Source organism: Chlamydotis macqueenii, chromosome 5, assembly GCF_036417535.1.
Source record: "Chlamydotis macqueenii isolate bChlMac1 chromosome 5, bChlMac1.mat, whole genome shotgun sequence".
NCBI lineage: Eukaryota > Metazoa > Chordata > Aves > Otidiformes > Otididae > Chlamydotis > Chlamydotis macqueenii.
Window position 1 is genome coordinate 37,224,867 of NC_141560.1, and position 11,793 is coordinate 37,236,659.

At 44.2% G+C, this 11,793-nt stretch overlaps 1 protein-coding gene across 1 annotated transcript in view; it reads right to left on the minus strand.

The window, feature by feature from the left end:
* The window catches only part of ARG2 (arginase 2), an 18,436-nt gene extending 8,386 nt beyond the window's left edge, over nt 1–10,050 (minus strand). Inside the window, exons 1-4 of the mRNA XM_086749545.1 lie at nt 9,916–10,050; nt 9,728–9,800; nt 1,024–1,201; nt 206–365 (exon numbers count right to left, since the gene is read on the minus strand). Of these exons, the coding sequence (XP_086605671.1) occupies nt 206–365; nt 1,024–1,201; nt 9,728–9,800; nt 9,916–10,032 (528 nt within the window). The 5' untranslated portion in view covers nt 10,033–10,050. The remainder of the gene's footprint in view (nt 1–205; nt 366–1,023; nt 1,202–9,727; nt 9,801–9,915) is intronic.
* Between the last annotated feature and the right edge of the window lie 1,743 nt (nt 10,051–11,793).

Consider the following 11,793-nt stretch of genomic DNA (forward strand, 5'->3'; position numbering starts at 1 on the left):
CTTGCTTCTAAGTGTGTGTGTATGTATATCTATATTTACGTGTGTGTGTGCATTTGTATATACGTGCTTGTATACACACACAAATACGTATTTTTGCTTGTACTCAGATAAAAACATCTGCAGCAGATAAGAAAGCACCTCACACCAAAAAGTAAAATGCTCTAAAGATGTCAATGTAGGCTAACTGTACAAGCAAGATACTTACTTTATCTTGAAGCTCTCTCAAGAGAAATGAGAGAGGCTGTCCATGGAGGTTTCCAGACTGAGTTGTAAGAGGCGTGTTGATATCAGCATGCGCATCCACCCAGATCACACCAAGGCGCGGGCACTGCCGTGCGTGGCCACTGACAGAACCAAGTGCCAAGCTGAAAGTACAATAGCAAAGTCTTTAGTCACCATTTCTCCTTCAGAACAACTACAATTACAATGGGAAGTCTGCAGCTTCAATCAGCAACATTCTCATGTTTCAACACATCTGACATCTGTGACAATAAAGAGTGCATCCCATACAAACTGCATGGCATGCCACCATCATGATTCCAGGGGACTCCAAATAACTCTACAGGACTATACTGGTACTGACAGATGAGAAAGCTCTTTTCTCTCTCCACTGTCACTCTTTCCACACTCTAATCTTTACCTGTTCTAGCTCCAAATGATCTCTTAGAAAGTCTAGTGTGCTCAACTCATCAATTCTGCTATTCACTCATTTTTTTATTCCAGTCATGACACTTTCCCCCACAATTGATTCTTACATGCCCTACCTTCTTCAACCAGTTCTCAGACCAAAGGTTAGTGAAAAAGAGGAGAAAGATATTCAAACATTCTAAGATTATTACAAAGTGGTCTGTGTGCAGGCATTACAAACCCATTTTAAGAGCTGAGAGGCAAAAGAGACACATTCATTCACTAAACATTCAGTAATTAATAAGGAAACTACAGTTACTACCACCCCCTTATTTTTTAATTAAATTCTTATACTCCAAGCATCAGCCTGCACCACTAAGTGCTAGTTCAGCTCACCTGTGATCACCTCCTATAGTCACACAGCTGTGTCCAGCAGCTACTGCTCTGCTTACAGCATCCGCCAACACCTGGCTGGCTAAACCCACTGACCGTGGATATAAAATCAGGTTGTTGTACAGTTCATCATTGGGAACTTGAGTGAAATTCAAATCTCCAAAGTCGTACACTTGGCATCCTGGAAACACAGCAGCAAAAGGAACAAGTTGCTTAAGTGCGCAGAGAAATGTTCAAAATATGGTCCCCTCAGAAAATCAGTTGGCCAAGTACAAAAGGAACAATGGGAAGGGAATGTCACAGATTAGAAAGCTTAAGGTAGTATTATCACTTTAATTTAGTATTGAGATACAACACTCAAAATTACCTAGAAAAACAGTTTGGGTTTTTTTTTATTTCTTGGCAATTTTAACATTAAAAATTACAGTTTGCATTGCTGTCTTCCATCCCAGTAAGACTGACTGTACACAGCCTTATATGAGCTCAGTTGCTCAAGGATGCCTAGGACTACACATTTCACTAACTATACCTGAGCCCTAACAGTTATTTTCCATTTTCAAATCCCACAAGAATCCAAGCAGAAAAGTGCCAAGTTACCAATAACAGAAATTTTCTTACAGTACTTCCAGGCAACTCCATGAAGGATGCACTAGTGCTTTGTAAGAGAACAAAGCAAGATTTTCTAGAAGGCATTTTCTCAAAGCAAGATATTCTAGAAGGCATTTTAATTCTGGAGCTTTTATCCTGACTTTCTTTGAGGTCCTGTCATTGCCAGTTACAACTTAATTGACTGTGGAAGCCTGACAACATACTGGGTCTAAGATTCAGCCTTTCCTAACATGTATTTCTGTCGACTTACCCCTGAAAAGGAGTAAGCTTCCTAATCCTTAACAGATGAGCAAACAAGGAAACATTTTTCAAGCGTTGTTTCCCCTCTTTCACCCAACTGGGAGCATATTTATTAACTGACTGTATTTAAAGTTTAATTCTTTCATACCCATTATAGAGCTTATCGTTTGAAGCTCTGCTGTCTGATACCATGTGCTTTCTTAACAGTCATTTAGATTCAAAAATTTCTAGCAGTATTTCACAGGCCAGAGCCTCTCAGTTTCAGATAGGCCTGTTGCTGCAGGCACTGATGAGGACTGTAAAGGCCCAGTGTATTTACAGCTACACCAATAGTAGCTTAGTAAGTCAAGACCAGCCTGAATACTAGTTATGCCCATCCCACTTGTCCCTCAGAATCACTGGTCTGTTTGCAGTTCAAAGCATCTAGGCTACAGCTTGACATTTTGCCATTAGCCATTCTATGCCTAACAGGGCAACTTGGAAAATTAAGTAAATCAACATGAAGAAACAGCCCACTTGAGGCTCTGGGTTTGCTGCTTAATTTCCACTAGCTGTTAGTCTGATGTCTAAGAAACAGGCTCTGTGAATTTGCTTGGAGGAAATAATATAAGAACAGTATTGAGAAAAACCATGATTTGATTATAATTTCAAAAGGAGTTTTTGATCAGTGAAAAGAATGAAGGAAAATAATTGAGTCATTTGTGAGAACTGGGTGGCTGGGAAAAGCATACTTTTTATAGCAGGGACATAGATGGACACATCAGGGTATTCGCTAGGAGAGGACCTATCTGCTGAGCACAGCTAGTTGACAAAGGATTAAATAAATGTAGTCTCAGCAACTCTGTGAGAAGACACATTATCTGCAGAGACCAGATCTCCAGTAAGCAAGACTCTGACAAACCAGCATGGCATGCTACTGTAACAATTATGACAGCTGTCCTAGGCAGCTCACAGGAATTGGAACAAAAGCATATGGAATGTGAGAGAGAAATGATCTGCTGATACTGCTTGTTTACACTGGATATTTTTGAACTAGTGGTAAAAAAAAAAATCTAAATTAATGGAAAAATTAAATCTTTTTCTCTCCCAGGTTTCTAAACCCTCTGAACTACTTTCAAAGGAATCTAAATCCCATGGTTATTAGATCTGACTTCATACTATAGGTTATATAAAACTGCTTACATGAAAGCATCACTTGTGAACTGTTTTCTCAGATTACAGCCCATTTAGTGAATCACCACAGACACAGAAAGGCTTTTCAGGAAGCAGTGAGTATTATGAACAGTGTTCATAGGACAAACTTAATATTTTCCTTTCTGTGAACAAACCATAGGGCTACAAGCTGGTCCCATCCTTCTTTCCAGTATAAGCTCATTGGCTTATGGTATGGACTTCGTAATCCTTTCTCAGAGACACTGTCAAAACGTTGCACAACAGCAAACAAATTACTCAATTCATTATGTCCAATGCATTCTGAAGCCTGTTTTAAGACAATTTTAACCCTCCAGAATGTGTAAAAACTATACAAAGTGCATTCTTTTGTTTTACATGACTATGAAATTAGGCTAGCAAGGTTCCCACTACAAGAGACAGACTTCAGCAGCCTAATTTAATCATAACCTTCTTGCTTGCAAGTTCATTACAGTGTCTAATTCTCTTTAAACTGAATATGCATCTGCTGGAAGAAATCTCCTATTAGGTACAGACATTTGATGGCTCAATAGGTTTCTGCCATCTCTAAAATTTCACTTCCTAAAAGGCAAGTTGATGTCTCAGTAATTTCCACCTTGCCTTTTGGAATTTTAAAATGTGTGGTTTAAGACAAAGTTTCTATATCTGTACCTATTTAAAAGGCTTCGGCTCATACAACAGTAACAAGCAAACCCAATTCCAATTGCTACCCCAATTCTGTAGTCTTAAGTTGTCCCTTGCATAAAATGAGCCAAGAAATATTTTTCCAACCCCAAAGCAAGCAGCCACCTCATCTGCCTTTGATAACCATTTATAACTTTAATCTCTTATGAAATCCAGTGCGCTTGACCTGATGAGGTCTCCAAAAACGTCAGTATCAGGTGTTGGGAAACATTTGCACTGTGGCTTGCATCAGAGAAGAGACAAGGCTGCAGCTATGCAGTCTGCCACTCCACCAAACCCTGCACAAGTTCTAATTCCCTTCAAATAAGTTTAACCCAGAAACAGTTCCCAATGGCAGAACACAAGTAGCCACTTTTCATGATACCAAAAGAGCTCTCCTCAACAACAAGCACCTTGTGCTTTAGACTTACAGAAGTAAATATTTATTGTATTCGTTAACCCAGACAGGTAACACTTGGGAGGAAGGGAGAACAGACTGTATCGGAGATTACTGAAGTTCTCTCCCTCCCTCTTACCAGCTGCAAGAAACTAACATCAGACCAGCTCACCTCATATTCAGACGAAAGACCTGATTATTTTTGTATTTGACTTCAGTGCCTCATTCTCTGCTTTTCACCAGGTGGTTTTACAACGGGAATTTCCATCTTCCATGCAAAAAAAAAAAATGATCCTCTGTACCATATTCACATAAGCACACACCTGCCATAGATATCTTGGTCTTATGAGTCCACAATGAGAAACAGGATTAAAGTTTCATATGAGAAAGTAATAACAGATTCTGTGCACCATAAAGCACATTAAAAGCCAACTCATTACCTAAATTTTCCCTCTAGTCATCTCCGTTTGTGCCCCTCCCTAGTAACTCCTCTCCTTCAACACCATTCATGGTAAAAAAATAAAACAGCATATGATCTGAAATTATTCCAACTCAGATTATTTTAGGGGTACAGAAATTCAGCTAAGTCATGTATTAAAACTAATTTAATAATATGAAAATAAAGGATGAAGAACATCGCCATAAAGCTAAAGAAATACAAAACCCCGCCAAGAGCTCTGTTCTTTGGTCCTTGAATCTAATCTCCCTTGATTGAAAGACTAGAAAGAAATAATCAATTCAAGTTTCCTGATCTGCATAGCTTAATTTTTCAGATGTATTTAAACTAAACTGAAATTAGGAACAATTACAATTAAAGCACCAAGTGAACTTTACCCTAAATTAACAAAGTTTCTTTTCAAGCCAACTTCATAGATAATGCGCAACCTGGAATATGCACCAGCCAAATGGAAGAGGAAAACACAAACATATATCAAATCAATTACTGACACAAAGCTTTTTATTCTGAAGCAAAACCAAGCAGATAGTGTCCTACATCAGCACGGGGAAGGGAAGAGAATCAGAACTGACCTACTGCAAGGAATGCTCTGGCTCCATGTACTTTCACTGTTGGCATTTTTCTAGTAACTTCTAAGGCTAGTTACAATCATGCAAATATCAAAAGGTACCACACTGAGAAGGATAAACTGTAACTGCTGTCTGAGCACACCCAGCCACTTCTAGGGGCAAGCTAGCCAATGAGATCTGCTGTGAAGAAGCAACCTGGAAACAGCCTCAGCAGAGGCCTCCCCAAAACAGCTCTCCTCCAAAGCCTCAGCAGGACTCCTTCTGCCTGCTTAGAGTCAGCTCCTGGCTGCCTTCCCTTACAGAGTGGAGCAGCACCTGCACTTGATGCATTCTGACCAGCATAATTTCAAAGACTCACTGCAAATGCCAACCATGACCAGTCCATTTGGCTGTGCTTTGACTTTTGTCAAACCACTGGTCTTTGAAGCTAACCAATTACAGCTAATCAACATTTGAGAGGTAAACAAGAATAAGAGAGTCTCCTGTATCTCTGTCTATCTCTGCATAAATAAAAAGACGTCATTTATTCCAGTTCTGGAAATCATAGAATCACAGAATGGTTTGGGTTGGAAGGGACCTTCAAAGGTCATCTAGTCCAACCCCCCTGCGAGGAGCAGGGACATCTCCAACCAGATCAGGTTGCTCAGAGCCCCGTTCAACCTGGCCTTAAATGCTTCCAGGGATGGGGCATCCACCACCTCTCTGGGTAACCTGTTCCAGTGTTCCACCACACTCACTGCAAAAAATTTTTCCCTTAATATCTAGTCTAACTCCATACTCTTTTAGTTTAAATCCAGGAGAGATCCAAGAAATTCTCACTTCAAAGAACTGTATATTTTGTAGCTTCTATAGCTTAGGTCAAGTGCATCTGTCACCTATCCTCTCCATTCCTTCCCACTGAAAGTCCAAGAGACTCCATATACTGCACCTATTTCCCTTTACTGCCAGAACAATACACAGCCCTGCAAGCTTTGTACCCTCTCCTCCCCATGCCATGGAGTTATGGGTCTCTTTTCATATAGCACTTTTACTTCTTTGGCAAAATGGAAGAGTTCTTTAAGGTGTTAATATTTTAGTTCCCCTTAGGGGAAGGAGTAAAACCAAAAGACAAACATCACTAAGGTGAATAAAAAGCCCCACGGGCTTAGTCAGTTACATTTTAAATTATTCCTGCTACAGACTTGCACACCCGCTGTTTTTGGCTTGGGAGCTGGACTCCTGCTATATTAACTCTCCTTCCAAGTACACCTCAAGCTACTACCAACACGTAACAGCATTGTCTCTGCTTCTAACAAGGAGATAAAAGTCAAGTTACTGGCTCAGATTAATCTCTGACAGTCTGGTACAGATGAACAATACCATCTGCCTCTGAGCTCCCTCCTCATATTTCAGCCTAAGCATAAACAAGCTGTTCATAGGCAGTCTTCATTTTAGGTAGGCAAGAATTCATCATACCATCTAGGTATAGGCACAGTCTCTTTCAAGGGAGGGATTTAAAAATGCAGTAGCAGCTCAGAACACTGCAATAGGACTATGGAAGAACAGAAATTAGGACAGGGTGAAAGGAACAATAAAAGTCTCTCCCAAATATAGCAGCCAGTGAAAACAAAATCCAAAACAGCTCAAAAAGGAAGAAACAAAGGTCTAGTGTTCTTACTTTCTCTGGTGTGGCTTGAGCACTACCAACAGAAGTCATTCAGTCAGGCATACAGACATATGCAGAGCCACATGGTTGCTTGATATTTCAAAGTACATACACATACAACTAAAAGAAACAAACAAGCAAATGCAGTGCATTACTACCTGAATGCTACACTTGAGAGGAGACCTTCAGAGCATCTTGATTTTATGCAGGTCAAATTGAATTCAAATATACAACTGGAAAATGGATAAATCAAACTTTACAATTTCAGGCAAACAGAGAATCTGATCACCAGAAATCTCTTCCACTTGAAACAAGTGAGAGCAAATTTTTTTTTTTTTTTGAGTTACTGTTAATAGAGAGTTTTCATTACAGGAACACTGCCTCTTTCCCCCACCTACCCATCCTCAGACTGCTCAGAATCCATTTTTACTTTTCTACTGGGATGCATCATCCCACAGCTGGCCTCATGCCTGGTTCCAACTTTGTAATGACAAGGAAAATCACATCTATAGCACTCACTCCCATTCCAGTGGGAAATGGGGGCACGCAGCAACAACAATAACCAACACTGCCCTGCCCCCGCGTCCCCGTCCACCCACCCTATGGGCACAAGTGCTTCAGAAGTAGCCAATACAGACAGGAGAACAGAAGCCCTTTATCTTAGATAAGTGTTATTTCTTTTTGAAGGACAAACGTGGTCTGCTGCAGTATTATTTACCTGCGCCTGGAAAACAAGCAACAAAATCCCATGAAAATTATTAATTCTTGTAACATAACAGGTAAATAGAATATCCAAAATAATAATGACAATAATACTGTTGTTTTATTGCCTTCCTCAACTTATGAGAGGAAAATTCAGTGTTAGACAAAGAAGCAAGCAGCTAAAGTCTTACTGTCAGCTCAGTGTACCAAAGGAATCCAAGCGATGGCAACCTTATAGCAGTACAGAAGCAAAGCTATCTGCCAGCCCAAGGAAGAAAAATAAACAACTCACATACAAAACCAATCATTTGTTAAGTTTGCATGAACAACAGATGTGCACAATACAAAAGGCTACATGGTAAGTGTCCTCCTCAATCTACTACCCTACCCTCAAGCAGATTGTCTTTACAAGATAAAGAACTCCTCTGTGTATGCTGGTGACTGTCATTGTTTCAGGATGGGCCCTCACAGCAGAGCCCGTTACAATCCATATGCCATCTGAACCCGTTCATGAGGAGGTACAGAGATTTAACCAGCAATAAACATCAAACATTTACTTTAAAAAAAAAAAAAAAAAAAACCACACAACAAAAAACCCTACCTACCCCTGTTGGTATGGCTTGCCTTTTTTCCAAAAGAACTCTTACAAAATGGAAGTGTTAGATCTGAACTACTTGAAAGAGAACTTGAAAGAGAAAGTGTTTCCAGTATAGAATTCTGTTGTCAATATAAAAATAAACTGCTGCCTAGAGTCTTGCTTGGAATAACACACCGTCCTTTCAAACCTGGTAGCTTGTTAGTTTAAAATAAACTCTAAGCTCAGTGACATCCAGAGCTGCTTTTATTCCAGTATACAAGACCTCTTTTAGACACTCTTTTCTACATTTGTAGAGGTTATAGATCATCTCACTAGAACTCAAATATTGCCAAGGATAGCATACATCTCAACTCTGCACAAGACAAAACAGGAAAAGAACACCTATTCAGTCGGTTGAACTGGGACTTTTCAGCTTGTGAATCACAAAATATACAGGATAAGCCTACAGGGCTGCACAGAACAATACCTTCTGTATTAAAGAGGTTGTATAGTTCTGAATAAATTCACTAGAGGGTTATTGGACAATTATCTTTGCTCTGCACGCATCTAAATTCCACTAGCACTAATCACATATAGAGCAAGTATCAGTTCTTTCTGTGGTCTGTTCCCTCAATCCACCCTCATCATACAGTTTTTCCCCTAGTGCTTTTGAGATTAAAGTTTCCCCAAGACAGAGTTCAGCTTTACAAGTTTCTATCCGTCAAGTCTTGTTTCTAATACTTGTGATACAGTTTTCTGCAGTTCTCAGCCTGCAGAAGCAGTAGATGTGAGAAGTTGAAACATAAATCAGTACATGGATTTCCTTAAATAACAGCAGTTAATAACACTAATAACAGTTAAAAGACCAGAAACTTTCCATTCACACAAGTACTATTTGCAAATGCTTTCAAAGCAAAAGTTCAGACAAGACCTCCTACACAGATCTGAGGATTTCTCCAGAAAGTTCTGAATTCCATCACTTGAAAAAATACAAGTATTTCAGGACCAAGCTAAGTAGCTGATAATGAATATGGAAAAAGAAAAGGTACGATGTGAGAAATCGAGGAACACGGTCGAGGGTGTTACTTGACTGGATACACCGAGTGTACACGGTGTTTTAAATGGCCTCGCGTTTCTCCAGTTTTTCTTCGGTCAGCACGGGAACAGCCCGCGCTCCACACGCCGATAAAGCGCTCAGCGCGCCAACGCAGGGTACACCCTGCAGTTTCGGTGGAGCCGGAGATGGTGGCGGCCGGTGAGCCGGCAGGCCCAGCCCCTCTTTGTTCGGGGAGCCCCACGAGGCCCCCGGTGTGGCCGTGGCTCCTTCGGGTGTTCCGGGCACGGCGGAGCGGAGCGGCACGCAGGAGCCGGTATGCGGCCAGCCGCTCCTTCCCCACACCGCAGAACCGCGGCAGGCACCGCCCTCCCCCGGGCACCGGCGGCTCAGGGGCTTTGGGGGTTTCGCGATTCACTAGGAGGAACCGGTTCTACCCCACCTCCCCGAGATCACGGCGAGCGGCTGAGTCACCCTCCGCAGAAGGGATGCCCTGCCAGGGGAGGGGGAAAACGGGGGCAGCCCCGCAGTCCTCTCCGCACCCTCCACCCCCCCCTCCACGGCCCCGGCAGCGAAGCCCCTCGACGCCGCGTCGTGCCTCACCGAGCCCGGCCAGCCGCTCCACCAGCCCCGCGGCGCGGAGGGTAGCGGGGCCGTGATCCACTCCCCGCCGTTTCTGCGAGACAAAGAGAAAGAGGACGCGTTAGCCAGCGCTGCCTGCAGCCGGGGACGCGAGCCCCGCCGAGAGGAGGGGAGCAGCCGCAGCCCCTCTCCTCCCCCCCGATGCTTACCTGTCCCTTGGAGAGGGGGGCTCCCACCAGCGCTACCGAGTGCGCCTGCTTGGGCAGCTGCAGCCCCGCGCCCGCCTGCTTGCGAAGGAGCCGGGCGAAGCCACTGCGCAAGGCCATGACGGAGCCGCCGAACGATACCGGCCGGCGCCGCCCCGCTCCTTTTAACCAGCTCCAGCCCCGCGCGCGCCGGAGCCCCGCCCCCCACCCTCACACCCCCGCGCCGCCCGGCCAACGGCAGCGCGCGCGCCCGGAGGTGTGTCCCGCCTCCTCCTCCTCTTCCTCCCCTCCCGCGGCGCACGCGGCTCAGCGCGCGACGGCCCGGGGAGGGGGGCGGAGCGGCCAACGGCTCCTCCGCAACTGCCAACGCCCCGCCCCGCCCCCGGGGCTCCCCTCCCTCTCCTCCCGCAGCGCCCGGGCTACCGCCTCCCTCTCCTCGCCGGGGTTTTTCCACTCTCAGCCGCCACCTCCCCCCGAGGACCCTGGCTCGCCTCACCTCGCCGGCGGGCAGGGCTGCTGGCCCCACCGGAGCGGCGGGCTGCCCTTCACGGCTTCCCCCATCCCGTCCCCTGGGGCAGGTGCCGCACCGGCTCCCCTCGCCCTGCCGGGAGGGCGGACATGAAGCATCGGCCCGGCGCGGGGCTGGGGGCAGCCGCGCAGGGCGCACAGCCGGCTGGGAGAGGGCTCAGGATACCTCCCCCCTCCCCGAGATGATTCACAAGTTCTGAAAGCTCTCACTGCTCCTATTCACAGCGCATTTGAAGCATTACAGATTAAGAAATTATTTAAGAACTAGTAAATGTCCCCATTTTTCCCTTCTCTGGCAAGGCAACGTAACTCCTGCTCTCAAATGTGCAACCTTACGTACATGTTTGAAAGAAAATCTGGCAGCACTCATGAGAAGAGAGATGACAGGGAGCAAACATGGTTAAACTGAGACTTGCCAGTGGCACGGAAAAAAAAAAATCCAGGCATCCTTTTGCTTTTTCCTCTTAGGATTTCCAAGTCCTCGCCTCTGCATTTCAGCCACTTCCCATGTCTTTCTGTTAATGTGAATTACCACTACTGCTCCTCCAGGAGCTCACACTTCTTTTCCCTCCTGTCACTGACCTTCTCTCTCCTCACATTGCTTTTCCTTCTACTCCCAATTTTTCTCTCCCCTTCTTCTTGTTTTCATCTCCTAGGCTGTCATACCAGACAGAGCTCCTATTTATTTATGTCGGTCCTTCTCACCTGTAATTTCAAACATGTCTTCCCTTTAAAAAAAAAAACCTGAACTCTGGTTTCAATTTATCATTTTTTTCCACTTTCACCCAATCTTATAACTTCAACATTTTCTCCTCCATTTCTGCAGTTCCATTGCGTGCCATTATTTTTCCTCTCTAGGCTGGCTCACCCCTTCTCTTCAGAGCTCCAGCCCATCCCTCGCCTTGGCTCTTGTGTCACGGCGAGATGCTGGACATACTGCAGGGGTCTTCCACTGGTGCCAGCCATCACCCACTCCTTCAGCCTGAGCAAAGATCTCGGTAGTGATTCTTCAACAACCCCTTGGTTTTTCACATCCTTTAAAGATTCCTTTGCCATCCTTACAAAAACAAGTTAACAAGATGATACATAGCACCCACACAAGAGCTCTGAAGATATCATGAATGAAGGAAATTGCTCACAGAAAGATGGTAATGAAAGCTAACAGGCACACTTGAGGCCTCAGGGGGGAAACAAATCAAAAGAGTTCGGATGACGCTTTGGAAATTACAGAGCTGTATCTTTATGTCACTGCTGGGCAAGTCATACAAAGTAATAGTTGAAAAGTATTAAAGAGAACACAACACAATGACCCATTAAGTCTCAATACACGAAGCCAAGTCTGCAATTTATTAG